The sequence below is a fragment of the Oncorhynchus tshawytscha genome, linkage group LG07 (assembly GCF_018296145.1).
Source record: "Oncorhynchus tshawytscha isolate Ot180627B linkage group LG07, Otsh_v2.0, whole genome shotgun sequence".
Classification (NCBI taxonomy): Eukaryota; Metazoa; Chordata; class Actinopteri; order Salmoniformes; family Salmonidae; genus Oncorhynchus; species Oncorhynchus tshawytscha.
Genome location: NC_056435.1, coordinates 44,213,996 through 44,238,214, shown reverse-complemented (window position 1 = coordinate 44,238,214; position 24,219 = coordinate 44,213,996). Strand labels below are relative to the sequence as shown.

General features: G+C 45.2%; 1 protein-coding gene across 1 annotated transcript; it reads right to left on the bottom strand.

Annotated features, from left to right (window-relative positions):
- Positions 1 to 15,518: 15,518 nt before the first annotated feature.
- On the bottom strand, positions 15,519 to 18,872 carry gpr84 (G protein-coupled receptor 84). The gene is made up of 2 exons (XM_024427308.2): positions 18,728 to 18,872; positions 15,519 to 17,681 (listed from the first exon to the last, which is right to left on the bottom strand). Exon 2 carries the CDS (start codon positions 17,678 to 17,680, stop codon positions 16,427 to 16,429), a length of 1,254 nt encoding a protein of 417 aa, XP_024283076.1. The 5' UTR covers position 17,681; positions 18,728 to 18,872; the 3' UTR covers positions 15,519 to 16,426.
- Positions 18,873 to 24,219: the final 5,347 nt, after the last annotated feature.

The following is a 24,219-nucleotide window of genomic DNA, read 5'->3' as shown; positions in this document are numbered from 1 at the left end:
CTTTTGAGTGTCTTCTTTGACCAAATCCATAACTTCATCATTATATCAGGTAAGAATGAGTCATGACTGATTGAATATAAACTTTTAGCTTAGTCATTGCAAAGGAATTCACAACACTTTTCCAGAGCCTTTCAATGTGTTTTTTTTTCACTGCAAATTGATTGGACAAAACACAGGTAGGGGAGAGGGAGTAAGTAGAGACATTCTTTACATTCTGCATCACTCCGTCAAGAGAAATATAGTATTCTTTCTAACAAAGATATCTACATATATTTCAGGATGTTGTGTATCCCTGGAAATAATCAGAATTCATGGAAAAGTGAAAGTTTTTTAAACATACCTTTTTTTGGACAAGCTATCTTGACACAATTTACCCGGGTATGGGGTAATTTGAGCCACGAAAGGGAGTAAGTTAAGCCGCCTACACATCTATACTGAATTAAATATAACCACTACCTTTTTAAAAACATGTCTATCTTTATTTCCGAAACACAATTCAACACATTTTTTTGTCTTTGAATCATTTTAAGTATCTTTGAACACAGGCTTAAGACCTAACAAAGACTTTGTACTTTTCTTAAAACACTTTTAACATGGGCCAGGCCCTGTTGTTACCTCACCTCCCAGCAATAATACAGTGCCTTGCGAAAGTATTCGGCCCCCTTGAACTTTGCGACCTTTTGCCACATTTCAGGCTTCAAACATAAAGACATAAAACTTTATTTTTTTGTGAAGAATCAACAACAAGTGGGACACAATCATGAAGTGGAACGACATTTATTGGATATTTCAAACTTTTTTTAACAAATCAAAAACTGAAAAATTGGGCGTGCAAAATTATTCAGCCCCTTTACTTTCAGTGCAGCAAACACAGATACAACAACACAGAGTTACACATGGAGTAAAACAAACTTACAGTCAATAATACAGTAGAAACAAGTCTATATACGATGTGAGCAAATGAGGTGAGATAAGGGAGGTAAAGGCAAAAAAAGGCCATGGTGGCAAATTAAATACAATATAGCAAGTAAAACCCTGGAATGGTAGATTTGCACTGAAATAATGTGCAAAATAGAAATAAAAATAATGGGGTGCAAAGGAGCAAAATAAATAAATCAAATAAATACAGTAGGGGATGAGGTAGTTGTTTGGGCTAAATTATGGGTGGGCTATGTACAGGTGCAGTAATCTGTGAGCTGCTCTGACAGCTGGTGCTTAAAGCTAGTGAGGGAGATACGTGTTTCCAGTTTCAGAGATTTTTGTAGTTCGTTCCAGTCATTGGCAGTAGAGAACTGGAAGGAGAGGCAGCCAAAGAAAGAATTGGTTTTGGGGGTGACCAGAGAGATATACCTGCTGGAGCACGTGCTACAGGTGGGTGATGCTATGGTGACCAGCGAGATGAGATAAGGGGGGACTTTACCTAGCAGGGTCTTGTAGATGACATGGAGCCAGTGGGTTTGGCGATGAGTATGAAGCGAGGGCCAACCAACGAGAGATTACAGGTCACAATGGTGGGTAGTATATGGGGCTTTGATGACAAAACGGATGGCACTGTGATAGACTGCATCCAATTTGTTGAGTAGGGTATTGGAGGCTATTTTGTAAATGACATCGCCAAAGTCGAGGATTGGTAGGATGGCCAGTTTTACAAGGGTATGTTTGGCAGCATGAGTGAAGGATACTTTCTTGAGAAATAGGAAGCCAATTCTAGATTTAACTTTGGATTGGAGATGTTTGATGTGGGTCTGGAAGGAGCGTTTACAGTCTAACCAGACACCTAGGTATTTGTAGTTGTCCACGTATTCTAAGTCAGAGCCGTCCAGAGTAGTGATGTTGGACAGGCGGGCAGGTGCAGGCAGCGATCTGTTGAAGAGCACGCATTTAGTTTTACTTGTATTTAAGAGCAATTGGAGGCCACGGAAGGAGAGTTGTATGGCATTGAAGCTTGCCTGGAGGGTTGTTAACACAGTGTCCAAAGAAGGGCCAGAAGTATACAGAATGGTGTAGTCTGCGTAGAGGTGGATCAGAGACTCACCAGCAGCAAGAGCGACATCATTGATGTATACAGAGAAGAGAGTCGGTCCAAGAATTGAACCCTGTGGCACCCCCATAGAAACCGCCAGAGGTCCGGACAACAGACCCTCCGATTTGACACACTGAACTCTATCAGAGAAGTAGTTGGTGAACCAGGCGAGGCACTCATTTGAGAAACCAAACCTGTCGAGTCTGCCAATGAGGATGTGGTCATTGACAGAGTCGAATGCCTTGGCCAGATCAATGAATATGGCTGCACAGTAATGTTTCTTATCAATGGTGGTTAAGATATCATTTAGGACCTTGAGCGTGACTAAGGTGCACCCATGACCAGCTCTGAAACCAGATTGCAAAGCAGAGAGGGTATGGTGAGATTCAAAATGGTCGGTAATCTGTTTGTTGACTTGGCTTTCGAAGACCTTAGAAAGGCAGGGTGGGATAGATATAGGTCTGTAGCAGTTTGGGTCAAGAGTGTCCCCCCCTTTGAAGAGGGGGATGACCGCAGCTGCTTTCCATTCTTTGGGAATCTCAGACGACACGAAAGAGAGGTTGAACAGGCTAGTAATAGGGGTGGCAACAATTTCGGCAGATCATTTTAGAAAGAAAGGGTCCAGATTGTCTAGCCCGGCTGATTTGTAGGGGTCCAGATTTTGCAGGTCTTTCAGAACATCAGCTGACTGGATTTGGGAGAAGGAGAAATGGGGAAGGCTTGGGCGAGTTGCTGTGGGTGGTGCAGTGCTGTTGACCTGGGTTGGGATAGCCAGGTGGAAAGCATGGCCAGCCGTAGAAAAATGCTTTTTGAAATTCTCAATTATAGTGGATTTATCAGTGGTGACAGTGTTTCCTATCTTCAGTGCAGTGGGCAGCTGGGAGGAGGTGTTCTTATTCTCCATGGACTTTACAGTGTCTCAGAACTTTTTTTGAGTTAGTGTTGCAGGAAGCAAATTTCTGCTTGAAAAAGCTAGCCTTGGCTTTTCTAACTGCCTGTGTATAATGGTTTCTAGCTTTCCTGAAAAGCTGCATATCACGAGGGCTGTTCGATGCCAATGCAGAACGACCATAGGATGTTATTGTGTTGGTTAAAGGCAGTCAGGTCTGGGGAGAACCAAGGGCTATATCTGTTCCTGGTTCTAAATTTTTTTAATTGGGCATGCTTATTTAAGATAAAAAAAATAAAAAATAACCAGGCATCCTCTTCTGACGGGATGAGATCAATATCCTTCCAGGATACCCCGGCCAGGTCGATTTGAAAGGCCTGCTCGCTGAAGTGTTTGGGGTCACGGCGACTCAGACAGCTAGCCGGGCCATCGGTAGCAAGCTAGCATAGGATGGAGGTCTGTTTTTAGCCACCTGGTGCGTTTCCGTCGGTAGGATTAGTGGGGTTCCGTGTGGTAGAGGGGATCAATCCAATTCGCAAAAAAATAAAAATAGATATAGTTATAGAGGCCCAAGAAAAAAGAAAAAAATGGTCCAATAGATCTATTCAGATAGCAGCCGATAAGACAGCTAACGATTAGCGGACCACAGATGGGCGTTCAGGTAACGTCGCGACGAAGGAGCCAGCTGGATAACTCCCTCGGGCAGATATTGTCGGTAGTCGAGTTGTGAAGACCCGGTGGGGCTCCGCGTTGGCAGTTAAACGGGTCCGGATAGGTGATTGTAGCCCAGGAGTGGCTGATGGAACTCTTCAGCTGGATAGCTCCGGAATAATTTATGTTTGCTCCGGGATCGACGTAAGCCGATAGTCACACGGATAGCAGCTAGCAAGCTGTGAGATCCAGGTATAAATGTCCAGAGCTTGCGGTTGAAATCCGGGGACATGGAGAGAAAAATAGGTCCGGTATGTTCCAGTCCGAGCCGCGCCGTACAAAACTGCCGATAGATTTTCGAGCTAAAGGATAGCTGATGACCACAAACTGTGGTTAGCTGAATACTAACGATTAGCCAGTAAAGAAGCTAACTAGCTTCTGGCTAGTTTCTGATTAGCTTCTTGTTAGCTTCAGGCTAGCTTCTGGCTAGCTTCTGGTTCGCTTCAATGGAGGATTACAGATTTGAGGTAAATAATACTTTTATTTTTTTTATAAATTGGTGAAGTGGGTTGCAGGAGAGTGTTCTGAAGTTGAGTTTATGGAAAAGAAAAAAAAAAAAAAAAAAAGTATGCGAAGAAAGTTGTAAATATATATATATATACGGGACACGACAAGACGAGGACAAAAGACGTCTGACTGCTATGCCATCTTGGTGACACACTTCAAGTTAATTGAGGTAGATACAGTGGGGAGAACAAGTATTTGATACACTGCCGATTTTGCAGGTTTTCCTACTTACAAAGCATGTAGAGGTCTGTAATGTTTATCATAGGTACACTTCAACTGTGAGAGACCGAATCTAAAACAAAAATCAAGAAAATCACATTGTATGATTTTTAAGTAATTAATTTGCATTTTTTTGCACCGGGGCGCTGTAATATGTGTGTAAGTGTGTTTGTGTTGGTATGCGTGTGTGTGTCAAATGTTTTCTGTAAGTCTTCACAAGGTTTTCACACACTGTTGCTGGTATTTTGGCCCATTCCTCCTTGCAGATCTCCTCTAGAGCAGTGATGTTTTGGGACTGTGGCTGGGCAACACGGACTTTCAACTCCCTCCAAAGATTTTCTATGGGGTTGAGATCTGGAGACTGGCTAGGCCACTCCAGGACCTTGAAATGCTTCTTACGAAGCCACTCCTTCGTTGCCCGGGCGGTGTGTTTGGGATCATTGTCATGCTGAAAGACCCAGCCACGTTTCATCTTCAATGCCCTTGCTGATGGAAGGAGGTTTTCACTCAAAATCTCACGATACATGGCCCCATTCATTCTTTCCTTTACACGGATCAGTCGTCCTGGTCTCTTTGCAGAAAAACAGCCCCAAAGCATGATGTTTCCACCCCCATGCTTCACAGTAGGTATGGTGTTCTTTGGATGCAACTCAGCATTCTTTGTCCTCCAAACACGACAAGTTGAGTTTTTACCAAAAAGTTATATTTTGGTTTCATCTGACCACACGACATTATCCCAATCTTCTTCTGGATCATCCAAATGCTCTCTAGCAAACTTCAGACGGGCCTGGACATGTACTAGCTTTAGCAGGGGGACACGTCTGGCACTGCAGGATTTGAGTCCATGGCAGCGTAGTGGGTTACTGATGGTAGGCTTTGTTACTTTGGTCCCAGCTTTCTGCAGGACATTCACTAGGTCCCCCCGTGTGGTTCTGGGATTTTTGCTCACCGTTCTTGTGATCATTTTGACCCCACGGGGTGAGATCTTGCGTGGAGCCCCAGATCGAGGGAGATTATCAGTGGTCTTGTATGTCTTCCATTTCCTAATAATTGCTCCCACAGTTGATTTCTTCAAACCAAGCTGCTTACCTATTGCAGATTCAGTCTTCCCAGCCTGGTGCAGGTCTACAATTTTGTTTATGGTCAAATCAAATCAAATCAAATGTATTTATATAGCCCTTCGTACATCAGCTGATATCTCAAAGTGCTGTACAGAAACCCAGCATAAAACCCCAAACAGCAAGCAATGCAGGTGTAGAAGCACGGTGGCTAGGAAAAACTCACTAGAAAGGCCAAAACCTAGGAAGAAACCTAGAGAGGAACCAGGCTATGTGGGGTGGCCAGTCCTCTTCTGGCTGTGCCAGGTGGAGATTATAACAGAACATGGCCAAGATGTTCAAATGTTCATAAATGACCAGCATGGTCGAATAATAATAACGCAGAACAGTTGAAACTGGAGCAGCAGCACGGTCAGGTGGAAGTTGAAACTGGAGCAGCAGCACGGCCAGGTGGACTGGGGACAGCAAGGAGTCATCATGTCAGGTAGTCCTGGGGCATGGTCCTAGGGCTCAGGTCCTCCAAGAGAGAGAAAGAAAGAGAGAAGGAGAGAATTAGAGAACGCACACTTAGATTCACACAGGACACCGAATAGGACAGGAGAAGTACTCCAGATATAACAAACTGACCCTAGCCCCCCGACACATAAACTACTGCAGCATAAATACTGGAGGCTGAGACAGGAGGGGTCAGGAGACACTGTGGCCCCATCCGAGGACACCCCGGACAGGGCCAAACAGGAAGGATATAACCCCACCCACTTTGCCAAAGCACAGCCCCCACACCACTAGAGGGATATCTTCAACCACCAACTTACCATCCTGAGACAAGGCTGAGTATAGCCCACAAAGATCTCCGCCATGGCACAACCCAAGGGGGGGCGCCAACCCAGACAGGATGACCACATCAGTGAATCAACCCACTCAGGTGACGCACCACTTCCAGGGACGGCATGAGAGAGCCCCAGTAAGCCAGTGACTCAGCCCCTGTAATAGGGTTAGAGGCAGAGAATCCCAGTGGAAAGAGGGGAACCGGTCAGGCAGAGACAGCAAGGGCGGTTCGTTGCTCCAGAGCCTTTCCGTTCACCTTCCCACTCCTGGGCCAGACTACACTCAATCATATGACCCACTGAAGAGATGAGTCTTCAGTAAGGACTTAAAGGTTGCGTCTCTGACATGGGTAGGCAGACCGTTCCATAAAAATGGAGCTCTATAGGAGAAAGCCCTGCCTCCAGCTGTTTGCTTAGAAATTCTAGGGACAATTAGGAGGCCTGCGTCTTGTGACCATAGCGTACGTGTAGGTATGTACGGCAGGACCAAATCAGAGAGATAGGTAGGAGCATGCCCATGTAATGCTTTGTAGGTTAGCAGTAAAACCTTGAAATCAGCCCTTGCCTTGACAGGAAGCCAGTGTCGGGAGGCTAGCACTGGAGTAATATGATCAAATTTTTTGGTTCTAGTCAGGATTCTAGCAGCCGTATTTAGCACTAACTGAAGTTTATTTAGTGCTTTATCCGGGTAGCCGGAAAGTAGAGCATTGCAGTAGTCTAACCTAGAAGTGACAAAAGCATGGATTAATTTTTCTGCATCATTTTTGGACAGAAAGTTTCTGATTTTTGCAATGTTACGTAGATGGAAAAAAGCTGTCCTTGAAATGGTCTTGATATGTTCTTCAAAAGAGAGATCAGGGTCCAGAGTAACGCCGAGGTCCTTCACAGTTTTATTTGAGACGACTGTACAACCATTAAGATTAATTGTCAGATTCAACAGAAGATCTCTTTGTTTCTTGGGACCTAGAACAAGCATCTCTGTTTTGTCCGAGTTTAAAAGTAGAAAGTTTGCAGCCATCCACTTCCTTATGTCTGAAACACATGCTTCTAGCAAGGGCAATTTTGGGGCTTCACCATGTTTCATTGAAATGTACAGCTGTGTGTCATCCGCATAGCAGTGAAAGTTAACATTATGTTTTCGAATAACATCCCCAAGAGGTAAAATATATAGTGAAAACAATAGTGGTCCTAAAACGGAACCTTGAGGAACACCGAAATTTACAGTTGATTTGTCAGAGGACAAACCATTCACAGAGACAAACTGATATCTTTCCGACAGATAAGATCTAAACCAGGCCAGAACTTGTCCGTGTAGACCAATTTGGGTTTCCAATCTCTCCAAAAGAATGTGGTGATCAATGGTATCAAAAGCAGCACTAAGGTCTAGGAGCACGAGGACAGATGCAGAGCCTCGGTCCGATGCCATTAAAATGTAATTTACCACCTTCACAAGTGCCGTCTCAGTGCTATGATGGGGTCTTTCTGGTGTCCTTTGACAGCTCTTTGGTCTTGGCCATAGTGGAGTTTGGAGTGTGACTGTTTGAGGTTGTGGACAGGTGTCTTTTATACTGACAACAAGTTCAGGTGCCATTAACGAGTGGAGGACAGAGGAGCCTCTTAAAGAAGAATTTACAGGTCTGTGAGAGCCAGAAATCTTGCTTGTTTGTAGGTGACCAAATGCTTATTTTCCACCATAATTTGCAAATAAATTCATAAAAAATCCTACAATGTGATTTTCTGGATTTTTTTTCTCATTTTGTCTGTCATAGTATAAGTGTACCTATGATGAAAATTACAGGTCTCTCTCATCTTTTTAAGTGGGAGAACTTGCACAATTGGTGGCTGACTAAATACTTTTTTGCCCCACTGTACATAGAAGTAGGCCTATAGGCTACCTGGCCTGATTGTACATAGAAGTAGGCCTATAGGCTACCTGGCCTGCATGCAAATGTAAGCATATAAATGTGCCCATTTGGGGATCTGATATTATTCCTGATTTGCTTAACGCACAACCACCTGTTGAGCTTCTCAAAGTAATGTTTTCTTCACCTTACCTTCACAAGCAAACAAAGTCTGTTTTTACATCCATTGAGAATTACAATAGTTCCATCTCTCTCCCTTTTGATAACCACTCAGTGTGAAAGGGAAAACTCCTCTGATCCAGTGGATACGTCATAAAGTAGGCCTACCTGATTACTTATCATCAGTGCTTGACTTGGACTGAAATAGGTTCTGGTACTCATTTTGGGTGCTGACACTTTTTTATATTTAGGTGCAGGAGCTACCCAATACCTTTTGAGGTTATATTTTACAAGAGGAACAGAAGCTCAAGCAGTAGAACATTTGAAGTTCTGGTACTCAGCTCCGGTAAGCTCCTTCCCAAGTCAAGTGCTGATTCTTATCTCTTGTCCAAATAGCCTACAGCTGTGTCTGTCCCAAGCTCACTGGTGCTGGAAACTCTGAGGACCCAGAATACTTTATACAATGTTGCAAGTGTGCTAGTACAAGCTTAGGGCCAGACCCAAGTTAATAGTTGATACAATGTTTCACGTTCGTTGTAGACAGGCCATGTCTAACCAATGTGATTTAAAGGATATTTATTTTTATCAGGTTATTTTATACCTGCAGGCTGCAACATTTTAATTTGTTAGCTTTATGTAGGCTATTTTTACATAGTTGGTAATGGCAATAGAAGTACATTTTTAGGTTTGTATCATTTTCCTTTAGATTTGGATAGAATGTTGTTTAACCACATGACAAGGATTTTGAGATATGAAGACGTCATTATAAATTAAACTGTTTCACGAAAATGTGCATATGAAAACCATAACTGGCACGCAGATGGGTAGAAATGGTAAGATAAATTGGCATTCAACGTGAGAAAGGTTGCCAACTCCTTGCCTATTACCGGCAACTTCAGGAGAGTAATTGCAGAATCTGCGAAGAGCGGGAGGAGAAGAGTTGGGTCAGGTTAAGGTTTTTTTCTTCTGGTTATCTAGATCTCTGGAGCCCTCTTGAGGCAGTTCTCTTATTTCATCAAACCATAAGCTTAAAGCGTCAGACAAGCTCAATGCATATAGTTGATTTTATTAAGACATGGGGTGTGTCTATATATGGAAAAATACATGTTTAAATTTTTTTTCAACCAATTGATTGGTCGAAAGAACAGATGACTTTCAATCTACAAAGATTTTTTTTATTTTTAAATCTGGGACAGCCCTACTGTATATACAAAAGTATTTGGACACCCATTCAAATTAGAGGATTCGGCTGTTCAGCCACACTCGCTGCTGACAGGTGTATAAAATCGAGCACACAGCCATGCAATATCCAAAGACAAACATTGGCAGTAGAATGGCCTTACTGTAGAGCTCAGTGAATTTCAACATGGGAGGGTCATAGGACGCCACCTTTCCAACAAGTCAGTTCGTAAAATTTCTGCTCTGCTAGAGCTGCCCTGGTCAATTGTAAATGCTGTTATTGTGAAGTGGAAATGTCTAGGAACAACAACGGATCAGCCGCGAAGTGGTAGCCCATACAAGCTCAATTTTTTTTTCCTCAGTTGCAACATTCACTACTGACTTCCTAACTGCCTCTGGAAGCAACATCAGCACGATAACTGTTTGTCGGGAGCATCGTGAAATGGGTTTCCGTGGCCGAGCAGCAGCACACAAGCCTAACATCACCATGCACAATGCCAAGCGTTGGCTGGACTGGTGTACATTTTACCACCATTGGACTCTGGAGCAGTGGAAACGCGTTCTCTGGAGTGATGAATCACACTTCACCATCTGGCAGTTCGACGGACGAATCTGGGTTTTGCGGATGCCAAGAGTAAGTTTGGTGGAGGAGGAATGGTCTGGGGCTGTTTTTCATGGTTCGGGCTAGCCCCCTTCGCTCCAGTGAAGGGAAATCTTAACCCTACAGCATACAATGACACTCTAGACGATTCTGTGCTTCTAACTTTGTGCAACATTTTGGGGAAGGCCCTTTTCTGCTTCAGCATGACAATGCACTCGGGCACAAAGTGATGTCCGTACAGAAATGGTTTGTTGAGATCAGTGTGGAAGAACTTGACTGGCCTGCACAGAGCCCTGACCTCAACCCCATTGAACACCTTTGGAATGAATTGGAACTCCAACTGTGAGTCAGTCAAGTCCCTGCAGCAATGTTCTAATGTATAGTGGAAAGCCTTCCCAGAATAATGGAGGCTGTTATAACAGCAAAGGGGGGACCAACTCCAAATGAATGCCAGTGATTTTTCAAATTAAATGTTCACATACTTTTGGTGATGTGCATATCCTCTAGAGGGGTTCCCCTTCTAGCACCCCTCATACTTTGTCATGGGGTGCAAAGAAAATGTTGCTGTTTAAAATAATTTTCTTGCAATTCTATACATTTTTGCCATGTCTGTGTATTCATTTGATATTTGAGTGACAAAACAATTACAACTATCTATGGGCTAAAAAAAACTAAATAGGAAAGAAAATGTTGGCTGACATGAGCTAGTTGATCTGGACATTTCTGACAAGTTCTAAATAGCTCTCTAAGGTATGCAGTGACTAACATGACAAGAGGAACTGATGATGCACTACCCAATTTAGAAATTGCACCTCTTAGAATTGCACCAATTTAGAATTGCGTCCCACAGTTAGGGAAACATTGCTCTACTACAGAGTTCTCCAACTGCTGGATGGCTGGTGATTTATAATTTTTTTGTATTGGTTGACATAAAATACTGCAAAAACAGCAAATCAACTCCAAATAATATTTTCATTTGGGATATTTGGTTCCAAAGTATTCCCACGCATATTAGAGAGGGATATGTGATCATATTTAAATGTAAGCAAGGTTTGACATTATTATGTTTTAGTCAAATGTTATATCTGTTTGGGCTTCTTGAAGTCAATTTACAGTTGACACATTTATTTGTAATTATGTTCTGGCCCCCTGATAATCCACTCAAGAAAACATCGTCCTCTGGCTGCATCTAGTTGATGATCCCTGCTCTACTACCTCATTATCTAATCTATTCTCCTTCTCATCCTCTCTTCCCTCTCCAGGTGAGCCTGACGTGCGCTCGGTGCAGCCCTTCACCAAAGTGGACCTTGGCCAGATCCCCTTCCATGAGATCATCAGAAACTTCCAGATGCTGGAGGCAGAGAAGATCCCAGAAAACCCCCTCTTCCTCTACCCTGACACGCCCAAAGTGGAGGGCTTTGGGAAGTACTACACAGCGAAGAGTGGAGGTGAGCATACCAGAGTAACCTTATGCTTGTGGTGCAATGGAAGTGTGGATTCTTGATGCATTTTATAGTTTGTTTACAAAGAATTTGACATCCTTCTTGCAAGATGAGAGTTGATTGATATTCATCTAAAGAATTTACCTTTGTCTTTTCAGCACATTACATTAAGTACATAGAAACTAAACTGCTTTTCGTCACTAAAGAGTGAGTGTTTTTGAATTTGTTCAGCCCAAGCATGTGGATTGTGAGTAACCTGAAAATACATATGTGAGCCTCCCTTACCCCTTATTCTACCTGTGCTTTTCGAACAGAGGCCATTTTGTGCTGAACGCTCCTAAAATGAAAATACTTTGATCCCCACAAATGGTAGTGTAATCCCAATCTCTCATTGGTCACCTCAGGAACTGGTTGTGTGTAATGGCTGTTTATTATTGGTTACTGTAGGAACAGACTGGAGGATAAGTCGCCTGTGTATTCTGACATGACGGAGGGAAATGGCTTGGGGTCATTGAACCCAATGAATGGTCTGTGTGGAAAGGCCTTCGGTGAGTCGCCACCTCTCTCAGTCAAACCCTCAATCAACCAAATCCCTTTTTTCTCATCAAAAGTCAGTTATGTGCTCTCAATCGCACTCCACACTGTCCTTTCCCACCTGGACAAAAGGGACACCAATGTGAGAATGCTGCCAAAGCAGCAGCTACTATTCCTGGGATCCAGCAAAATTAAAGTGTTCAACACCATAGTGCCCACAAAGCTCATCACTAAGCTAAGGACCCTGGGACTAAACACCCTCTACAAATGGATCCTGGACTTCCTGACAGGCCGCGCCCAGGTGGTAGGGGTAGGTAACAACACATCCATTACGCTGATCCTCAACACTGGGGCCCCTCAGGGGTGTGTAGTTAGTCCCCTCCTGTACTGCGTGGCCAAAAATGACTCCAACACCATCATTAAGTTTGCTGACGACACAACAGTTTTAGGCCTGATCACCGACAATGACGAGACAGCCTATAGCCAGGACAACAACCTCTCCCTCAATGTGAGCAAGACAAAGGAGCTGATCGTGTACTACAGGAAAGGCCGGGCCGAACAGACCCCCATTAACATCAACGGTGTGTCCACATCACCCACAAACTATCATTGTCCAAACACATCAAGACAGTCGTGAAGATGGCATGACAACACCTTTTCCACCTCAGGAGACTGAAAAGATTTGGCATGGGTCCCCAGATCCTCAAGAAGTTCTACAGCTGCACCATCGAGAGCATCCTGACCGGTTGCACCACCGCCTAGTATGGCAACTGCTCGGCATCTGACCGTAAGGCGCTACAGAGGGTAGTGCGTACGGCCCAGTACATCACTGGGGCCAAGCTTCCTGCCATCCAGGACCTATATACTAGGCGGTGTCAGAGGAAAGGCCAAAAAATTGTCAGACTCCAGTCACCCACGTCATAAACTGTTTTCTCTGCTACCGCACGGCAAGCGGTACCGGAGTGCCAAGTCTAGGACCAAAAGGCTCCTCAACAGCTTCTACTCCCAAGTCATAAGACTGCTGAACATTTAATCAACCCCCACCCCCCCTGTGGTAAACCCAGAGGAGGACCTGAAGCCCATTCTCCAGGAGTTCCTCAACGTCCCCAATGTGTTAGACAGCGTTGACATCCTGTAGGATAACACAGCCTTCCCTGAAATGGTTCTACCCGGACTCCCCTTCACAGCAGCCCTGTGAATAACCACTCAAACAGTATTCACCACAATACACCATGTCTAACCAAATGATATTGCACTTACTACTGTGGAATCACTTACCCATAACAACTGAGAAGACATCCCCCATCTATTTTTAATCTAACTATATTACCCATACACTATTTTCGTAGTACAATCTTCATCAGCTTTGAGCATGCTCATTCGACTATAACCTCGTTACATGGTGCATTCTATATACTGTAGGCTACTACTCTGCTTCAATATAAATGCTGCCTGGCCATTATGTTGTGCCCATCGGGTACAGCATAATACATTTTTGTATGATGAAATATCTCGCTCTTGCGAAGGAATGTAGATTTTTTTGATGACTTTGCTCTATGGGACTTGACTGTGTTCTGACAAGACAAAATATGTGAATCAGATTTAGATTTTTGTATAATATAACAATGCCTTCACACAACTGGAGCCTTCATGAAAATAAAAAGCTTGGTTTTTGAAAAGGCATTGATCCTTTTGCACTTCTTGTCTTGTATAGCATTTCTGATTACCACTTACCTTATTATTATTAACGTGTCCCTCTGTGTTAATCCACTGTGGGTGTACAGTGTTCTATGGCACAGCGTAGGCTGCCGACAGTGTGATCATTAATGACTGAATTGGTGTATATACCACTATTCACAGTTCAGGGAGTGTGGCAGTGAAACGTCACCACAGGCAGGCAGTTGTTATCGTTTTATGTTGTACTAGCAGCAGCAGGGATGCTGGAAACGTTGCTCTGTTTGTCCAGTACTCCTTAATACAGCAAGGATAGATGTGCGTTACAGATGACATTCCCAATACATGGGATAATTTCTTTGTTTATTTTACGGAGCACTGCAGCTCGAATAATGGCAGTAATGATGAATGGCTTCAGATAAACTTAATGACCTGTGACCCAACCTGCCAATAAAATACATCTTCTACTTCAACCCTGAAATGTGGCAATGCGTTTGATAACAAAACCAAGGAGATTTGTCTAGTCTTCAGTTATGTCACAGTGACATATCTACTGAGATAGTTACAATAAAAGTAGGCTAGGATGAGACAAGCTGTGGAAGGAGAAACTATTTGAGCTGAGTAATATACAGTATGTTGCTCTGTATTAAAATAATCTCAACATTGTAATTCTGCAATTGACTACGATATGACAAATCCAATCACGTATACCAATATGACTGCTATTACAAATATTCTCAACTATCAGGAGGTGAAGGTCAACTTAATCATGTCATGGAGGACATTTTGAGTTGCACCATTACTTTAGGTCATGCGAGTTGAGAAATGTTTCAAAAGTTCTGCTTTAGGGTTGGCAGAAGTTCCACATGTTGTGTAAATGAAATGTCCTATGTGTAAAAGGATAATATCCTATGTTTCCAAATAAAAGGTACTATGACGTAATGAGGAGACTTAGATTTGTTTTTGCTTCACTGTCCAAATTCATATGTATTTCAAATATCATTTATAATGTACCAAAGTTGTCAGTGTTGTATTTGGTCCCATATTGTTAGCACACAATGACTACATCAAGCTTGTGGCTACAAACTCATTGGATCCATTTTCAGTTTGTTTTGGTTCTGTTTTCCCCAATAAAAACTGAATGGAGTAAATTCTGATGATGCCATGATTAGGAAAAATGATGAGTCAATCACCTCTCACTATTACCAATAATGGGGGAGATTTTGGGGGTGTATGTTCTTTGTCCCTTAGTAACTTTCTCTCATCATTCACAATTTATTCAGGATCTATAATTATGGTAGTGTCCACATTCATGTAGAAGTGTTCACAAATATATTATAGTATTACAATAAAAGTGACACCAAAAATACCATTCACCATTCACTTCCTATTGGACAAAACATAACCCGTAACACAACTAAAACATAACCCGTAACACAACTAAAACATAACCCGTAACACAACCAAAACATAACCCGTAACACAACCAAAACATAACCCGTAACACAACCAAAACATAACCCGTAACACAACCAAAACACAACCCGTAACACATCCAAAACATAACCAGTAACACAACCAAAACACAACCCGTAACACAACCAAAACATAACCCGTAACACAACCAAAACATAACCCGTAACACAACCAAAACATAACCCGTAACACAACCAAAACACAACCTGTAACACAACCAAAACATAACCCGTAACACAACCAAAACACAACCCGTAACACAACCAAAACATAACCCGTAACACAACCAAAACATAACCCGTAACACAACCAAAACATAACCCGTAACACAACCAAAACACAACCTGTAACACAACCAAAACATAACCCATAACACAACCAAAACATAACCCGTAACACAACCAAAACACAACCCGTAACACAACCAAAACAAGCTGTAAACACATCCAACAAGCTTGACGTAATCATTGTGTGCAAGGAATATGGGACCAAATACTAAACTTCTGACTATTTAAATACACGAAGGGAAATGTGTCCAAATACTTGACATCTTCAAATGGGGGGACTAGATATATAAAGTGCTTCCATTTCTAAACATTAAATCAGATAAGTATGAAAATACCCTCAAATAAAAAGGTGACAGTCTGTGTGTGCTGTCACTTTTTATGAAACATTTGATCTCAAATCCAAAATGCTGGAGTACAGAGCCAGATTTAAAAAATGTATCATTACTGTCCAAATACACATGTACCGTAGGGGAGTGTAAATGAACAGACAAAAGTACAATGGCACAGACAATAAATAAACACAAGACGTAAAGGAGGCTATAGTTCTTTGCATAACTATCTCCCTATTGGTGGCTTCTGGCTTCCTGCTGGAATAAAATAGATTTCCTGATGAGATTTGACCACATTATATGGCCGCTCTGAAAGCTATTTCATGTACGGGGACAAAGGCTTAACAGTAACTGTACATTGGTGTTTGTAACTGGGAAAAAAACGAGCATAATCTTAGCCCAAAATAAATTTGCCCTTTCCAAAAATCACAGAAAAGCTCATTTTTCCCTTGCTAGGTGACAGTAAATGTAATATTCAGGAAGGAGGAGAGGAAGTTAGACAGGAGGAAGTAGCTCCATCCATACCAGTGTGGGCTGAGAAAAGTGAGTGATAATTACCAATGTGTGGTTGTCTTATGTACCTTAATTGAATACACTGACTAAAGTCAATCTGAATAACTGCATCTACTAAACAACCAACATGTATAGGTCACCGTGTCCAGAGGTGTGTGAAGGGTGTGGCGGCCCTGACTAGAAGGGCCCGGTAGGCCTGTCCGAACTGGCGGTTCATGACAGCGTAGAGCACAGGGTTAATACAACTGTTGAGCCAGGTGAGGTTGGCACAGAACATGTGGAGCACCTGAGGTGCACGGTTCTGCTTATCAGCAATGTTCAGCAGCAGGAATGGGACAAAACAGCCCACGAAACACAGGAAGACAGTGAAACACATCCGGGTCACACGTCTAAACTCAACATTGTCCCCTGAAGAGGTGGTGGAGGAGGAGGGGGCAGTGATGGGGGCAGGAGTGGCCGAGCGGGGCACAGGGTTGAGGGCAGGGGTTAGCTCCTGTGCCCCTGCTAGGTGAGCTGAATGCGAAGTTATAGCAGAGCCCCAGGTGGAGTGGGAGGACTGGGCTTTCCCAGGGTGCACCTTCACCTCTACCCCCTTGTATTGGGTTAGTTCTGCCTGGCTGCTCAATTCACAGCTCTGGGTGGTGGCCACCCCGCTCCCGACTCCACTATCCCCCTCCGTCCCTTGTTCTGATGAGTTTGGCTTCTTTTGTGACGAGCGTCGGCTAAACCGGTAGCGGACCAGTGCCAGTGCCGCCACCCTGACTCGCCTGTAAATGAGCAGGTAGAAAATCCCCACACAGCCCAGGCCGATAAAGAAGTAGAAGAATAGCAGCACGGTGGTGTAAGGGCGCCCCCTGGTGCGGTGGAAACTGCAGGTGCACACCTGTGGGGCAAATACATAAACGGGCCAGAGCGGGCCGAAGCTGGCCAGGCCCAGGGCCCAGGTGGAGGGCAGGAGGATAGCCAGGCCTCGACCAGAAAACACCCGCTCAAACACATCCCGCTTCGTCACCAGAAGGTAACGGCTGGCCGCGATCAGACACAGGGTGATGATAGAGACAGAGTTGGAGAGAAAGAGGAGGAGGCCAAAGATGCTGCACCAGAGAGGTCCGCCCCTCCAGCGGAGGTGTAGGTAGGAGTCGACAGAGACGGGCTGCAGCAGGGTACAGTACAACAGGTCCGCCAGGGCCAGGTTCACTATCAGCACGTTGAAACGCGTCCGCAGCCGGGTGTCCGTGGCGAAGGCCAGAATGGTAAGCATGTTCCCCACCGTTCCAACTATAGTAACTACCGAACCCCACAGCACGCCAAAGTAGCGGTAGGCCTCCACCGAGGGGTGGTGGCAGGAGAAGGTGTCATTTTGCACATCACCTGTGACGTTCTCCAGCATCCTGGGAAGAGAGAGGTATCAACTTTATTATTCCCCAGGTCAGGGGGAAGTTGGATTGGAAACACAATGATATAAATCATATAAAGTTGATTCCACATCAGATACGCATAACAAATGTATTGCACATCACATCATTTACACATTATACACAGAGAGAGAAGAGAAATTCCAAAATGATCAGCTGTCAGTCAAATAGTGGCAGGCTGTTGACGAGTGGGGTTAAGTCAGAGGGGTGCTGTAGGTGCAGGGTTTCTAGACCACTTCCTGCTTGTTGAAAAAATGTGGTGAACCATTAATTGTTCTCTGTCATGTTGGGGTGTTCCACACATGTTCAATAATGTCATGTTTCAGAACCAACCTTGACTTTGTCAGTAGCTGTTCTTGCTATTTCTGCTGCTCTTTTTTCCATTCAAATAATTGATGTTGTTTGGTGTTCTGTGCATATCAGATCACAGCCTTCCCAATAAGGCATGTACTGTATTAGATATACTGCAGCTACTTCAGCATGACTACAGAGGCAATAACGTTTTGACTGACTAAATTCAACACCTTAATAATGTGTGAAAGAAACCGTACGTTATAAATACAGTATCTATTTTACAAATTGATCAAATTGGAGGGGTCACAGCCCCCTCAATGGACAATACACTTCAATGGACATGCTGTATTATAATATGACAAGGGAAATCCATTCTTTCTCTCACTAGGATTGTATAGCAGACTTGACAATATAATCCAATGCCTTTGATGGAATAACTATTCACTTTCAGTTAGTGTTCCTGGAAATGAACTGTTAACACCATAATAAATACAAATGGAGATGTCAGACAATTCTGTTAGATGTCAACGGCTGTACAGTAGAGTACAGGACAGTACATTCCTTTTGATAATAGTTCTCTATATGGGGTGAATAATTAACTCACATCACAGAAGTTGATCTGAAACACGAGAACATCAACTTCCACAGGTAGTGTTAACACAGGAATATTACTATCGAACAGAGTATCACCACAAAGAACAGAATAAATCCTGAAGTTTATTTCTCACCTCAGTTCTAACGTTTTCTGTCAAGGAGTCTGTGTCTCTCTGTGCAGTATCTTGGCATTTGTGTTGTCCTGTGTGTCGTGGTTGTTCTGTTGTCTCAAAGTCTTTATGCAGTTTATCAGTCACTTAACTGGTTCCTTCTCCTTTTCACCTCTTTTGAGCTTCCTCTAGTCTTCTCATTGGTAGATCCCTGTGACCTCATCAAATGTGATGCAATGTGTGTGATTTCTGTTTCATGACGGATGTTTCTCAATTCTGGTCAATTCCGAGTTTTCATAGCAAATAATGTGTTCTTTTTCTGATTTCCTCACCTACTGGCTACTGTATCCTCATTTTGTTAGAAAGGCTCACTCTGCACTACTAGTCAGACATAAGACATTAAAACTTAACAATCAGTATTCAAAAGCATTTCTATGAACATACATTGCACAGTATATAGCATCACCACCACAGTCATTTTGTAAATAATTTATTCATCTTCAGTTTGTTTATTCAACAATAAGGAAGCTCTTTTGCCAACATCGCTAAAACAGTCTATAATGATTCAATATTATCTCCGAAATAACATTTAATATATTTGTACACATCATTTATTTATTTATTGCAATGAACAAGAGTCGTTAGCAGGAGTGCTGTAAGTATTGCTACAATTTCTCAGTCCTTTACCCTTCTAATACTGTATGAGAAACAAATAGTTTGGTGGCTTACAGGAGCAACAGGCTCCATCTGTATGGGTTAGTGTGAGGTTGGGTATGAATACACTACCGGTCAAAAGTTACACCTACTCATTCAAGGGGTTTTCTTTATTTTTTAAACTATTTTCTACATTGTAGAATAATAATGAAGACATCAAAACTATGAAATAACACATATGGAATCATGTAGTAACCAAAAAAGTGTTCAAATATATTTTGATTTGTTTACATGTGAGATTCTTTAAATAGCCACCCTTTGCCTTGATGACAGCTTTGCACACTCTTGGCATTCTCTCAACCAGCATCGTGAGGTGGAATGCATTTCAATTAACAGGTGTGCCTTGTTAAAAGTTAACTTGTGGAATTTCATTCCTTCTAAATGCGTTTGAGCCAATCAGTTGTGTTGTGACAAGGTAGGAGTGGTATACAGAAGATATACCTATTTGGTAAAAGACCAAGTTCATATTATGGCAAGAACAGCTAAAATAAGCAAAGAGAAATGACAGTCCATCATTATTTTAAGACAATACGGAACATTTCAAGAACTTTGAAAGTTTCTTCAAGTGCAGTTGCAAAAACCATTATGCATTATGATGAAACTAGCTCTCATGAAGACAGCCACAGGAATGGAAGACCCAGAGTTACCTCTGCTGCAGAGCATAAGTGTCACGCCCTGGTCAAAGTATTTTGTGTTTATCTTTATGTATTTGGTCAGGCCAGGGTGTGGCATGGGGTTTTTGTAATTGTGGTGTGTTTGTCTTGGGGTTTTGGTGGTGGTATTGGGATTGTAGCTTAGTGGGTTATCTAGCAAGGTCTATGGCTGTCTGGAGTGGTTCTCAATCAGAGGCAGGTGCTTATCGTTGTCTCTGATTGGGAACCATATTTAGGCAGCCATATTCTTTGAGTTTGTCGTGGGTGATTGTCCTTAGTGTCCTATGTGTACTCTCGGTTAGTTTGCACTAGATAGGCTGTTTCGGTTTTGATTACGTTTATTGTTTTGTGTAGTGTTCGTGTTTCTTTATTTGATTAAATATGAATCTCAATCGACACGCTGCAGTTTGGTCCGACTCTCCTTCATCACCACTAGAAAACCGTAACAGAATCACCCACCACCAACGGACCAAGCAGCGTGTTAACAGGCAGCAGCAGCAGGAGCAGCAGCAGCTGCAGTGGAGGAGGCAGCACGGCGTAGCGGATGGAAGCCTGAGAATCAGCCCCAAAATTTATTGGGGGCTCAGGGAGAGTGTGGCAGAGTCAGGAGTCAGACCTGAGCCAACTCTCCCTGTTTATCGTGAGGAGCCAAGGAGGAGACCAGAACCAGAGCCGGTGTTGGAGGTGAGTGAAACAGAGACTGTGAAGGAGTTAATGGGGAAATTGGAGGAGAGAGAAATGAGGGAGTTGCTGTGTTGGTGCTTTTTGCATGGAATTCGCCCGACGGAACGTGTTGGGGATTTGATGGCACCTGGGTTAGCGCTCCATACTCGTCCTGAGGTGCGTGTTAGTCGGCTGGTGAAGTTGGTGCCAGCCTCACGCACCAGGCCTCCTGTGCACATCCCTAGCCTTGCACGTCCTGTGCCAACACTGCTCTCAAGATCTCCAGTACGCCTTCACGGTCTAGCCCATCCTGTGCCACCTCCACACTCCAGTCCTCCGGTAGCAGCTCCCGCACCAGGCTTCCTGTGCATGTCCTCAATCCAGTACCACCAGTTCCAGCACCACGCACCAGGCCTTCAGTGTGCCTCGCCTGTTCAGCGCAGCCAGCGCTTTTCTCCTCTCCTGCGCTGCTGGAGTCTCTCGCCTGTTTAGCGCAGCCAGAGCCTGTCTCCTCTACAGCGCTGCTGGAGCCTCCCGCCTGTTCAGCGCAGCCAGAGCCTTCCTCCTCTACAGCGCTGCCGGAGCCTCCCGCCTGTTTAGCGCAGCCAGAGCCTTTCTCCTCTCCTGCGCTGCCGGAGTCTCCCGCCTGTTCAGCGCAGCCAGAGCTGCCAGTCCGCATGGAGCAGCCAGAGCTGTCAGTCTACATGGAGCAGCCAGAGCTGTCAGTCTGCATGGAGCAGCCAGAGCTGTCAGTCTGCATGGAGCAGCCAGAGCTGTCAGTCTGCATGGAGCAGCCAGTCTGCAAGGAGCAGCCAGAGCTGTCAGTCTGCATGGAGCAGCCAGAGCTGCCAGTCTGCAAGGAGCTGCCAGTCTGTAAGGAGCTGCCAGTCTGCACGGAGCCGCCAGAGCTGTCAGTCTGTAAGAAGCCGCCAGAGCTGTCAGCCTATATGGAGCAGACAGAGCAGTCAGTCTGCATGAAGCAGCCAGAGATGTCAGTCTGCATAGAGCAGCCAGTCTGCAAGGATCTGTCAGTCTGCAAGGAGCTGTCAGTCTGCAAGGAGCTGTCAGTCTGCAAGGAGCTGTCAGTCTGCAAGGAGCAGCCAGTCAGCACGGAGCCGCCAGAGCTGTCAGTCTGTAAGAAGCCGCCAGAGCTGTCAGCCTATATGGAGCAGCTAGTGCCGCCAGTCTGCCCAGTGCCGCCAGTGCCCCCAGCGTCACCAGTCTGCCCAGCGCCGTCAGTCTGCCCAGCATCGCCAGTCGGCCCAGCACCGCCAGTCGGCCCAGCACCGCCAGTCTGCCCAGCGTCGCCAGTCTGCCCAGCGTCGCCAGTCTGCCCAGCGTCGCCAGTCTGCCCAGCGTCGCCAGTCTGCCCAGCGTCGCCAGGCTGCCCAGCGCCGCCAGGCTGCCCAGCGCCGCCAGATCTGCCAGTCAGCCAGACTCTTCCAGATCTGCCAGTCAGCCAGACTCTTCCAGATCTGCCAGTCAGCCAGACTCTTCCAGATCTGCCAGTCAGCCAGACTCTTCCAGATCTGCCAGTCAGCCAGACTCTTCCAGATCTGCCAGTCAGCCAGACTCTTCCAGATCTGCCAGTCAACCAGACTCTTCCAGATCTGCCAGTCAACCAGACTCTTCCAGATCTGCCAGTCAACCAGACTCTTCCAGATCTGCCAGTCAACCAGACTCTTCCAGATCTGCCAGTCAATCAGACTCTTCCAGATCCGCCAGTCAGCCGGGATCTGCCAGATCTGCCAGTCAATCAGACTCTTCCAGATCCGCCAGTCGGCCAGGATCCGCCAGTCTGCCAGGATCCGCCAGAACTTCCAGTCGGCCAGGATCTGCCAGTCGGCCAGGATCTGCCAGTCGGCCAGGATCTGCCAGTCGGCCAGGATCCGCCAGTCTGCCAGGATCAGTTAGATCTGCCATTCAGCCAGGATCCGCCAGTCTGCCAGGATCCGCCAGTCTGCCAGGATCCGCCAGTCTGCCAGGATCCGCCAGTCTGCCAGGATCCACCAGTCAGCCAGGATCCGCCAGTCAGCCAGGATCCGCCAGTCAGCCAGGATCCACCAGTCAGCCAGGATCCGCCAGAAGTGCCAGTCAGCCAGGATCCGCCAGTCTGCCAGGATCCGCCAGTCTGCCAGGATCCACCAGTCAGCCAGGATCCGCCAGAACTGCCAGTCGGCCAGGATCCGCCAGTCTGCCAGGATCCGCCAGTCTGCCAGGATCAGTTAGATCCGCCATTCAGCCAGGATCCGCCAGTCTGCCAGGATCCACCAGAACTGCCAGTCGGCCAGGATCTGCCAGTCAGCCAGGATCCGCCAGTCTGCCAGGATCAGTTAGATCCGCCATTCAGCCAGGATCCGCCAGTCTGCCAGGATCCGCCAGTCAGCCAGGATCCACCAGTCAGCCAGGATCCGCCAGTCTGCCAGGATCCACCAGTCAGCCAGGATCCGCCAGAAGTGCCAGTCAGCCAGGATCTGCCGGAACCACCAGCCAGCCAGGATCTGGTAGATCCATCAACCTGCCTGAGCTTCCTCTCACTCCCGAGCTTCCCCGGTCCCGAGCTTCCCCTCGGTCCCGAGCTTCCCCTCGGTCCCGAGCTACCTCAGTCCAGTGGGGCCCGTTGTTAGGTTTCCTAGGCCAAGGTTAGCGGCGAGGGTCGCCACTCAAGGGACACTAAGGAGGTGGACTAAGACAATTATGGAGTGGGGTCCACGTCCAGCACCAGAGCCGCCACCGCGGACAGTTGCCCACCCAGACCCTCCCCTACAGGTTTAGGTTGTGCGTTCGGGAGTCCGCACCTTAGGGGGGTTCTGTCACGCCCTGGTCAAAGTATTTTGTGTTTATCTTTATGTATTTGGTCAGGCCAGGGTGTGGCATGGGGTTTTTGTAATTGTGGTGTGTTTGTCTTGGGGTTTTGGTGGTGGTATTGGGATTGTAGCTTAGTGGGTTATCTAGCAAGGTCTATGGCTGTCTGGAATGGTTCTCAATCAGAGGCAGGTGCTTATCGTTGTCTCTGATTGGGAACCATATTTAGGCAGCCATATTCTTTGAGTTTGTCGTGGGTGATTGTCCTTAGTGTCCTATGTGTACTCTCGGTTAGTTTGCACTAGATAGGCTGTTTCGGTTTTGATTACGTTTATTGTTTTGTGTAGTGTTCGTGTTTCTTTATTTGATTAAATATGAATCTCAATCGACACGCTGCAGTTTGGTCCGACTCTCCTTCATCACCACTAGAAAACCGTAACAATAAGTTCATTAGAGTTATCAGCCTCAGAAATGGCAGCCCAAATAAATGCTTCACAGAGTTCAAGAAACAGACACATCTCAACATAGCTGTTCAGAGGAGATTGTGTGAATCAGGCCTTCATGGTCGAATTGCAGCAAAGAAACAACTACTAAAGGACACCATAAGAAGAAGAGACTTTCTTGGGCCAACAAACACTAGCAGTGGACTTTTGTCCTTTGGTCTGGAGTCAAAATTTGAGA

Excerpts from the sequence above, each read along its gene's own strand:
- gpr84 (XM_024427308.2), bottom strand. The coding sequence starts at position 17,680 with ATGCTGGAGAACGTCACAGGTGATGTGCAAAATGACACCTTCTCCTGC.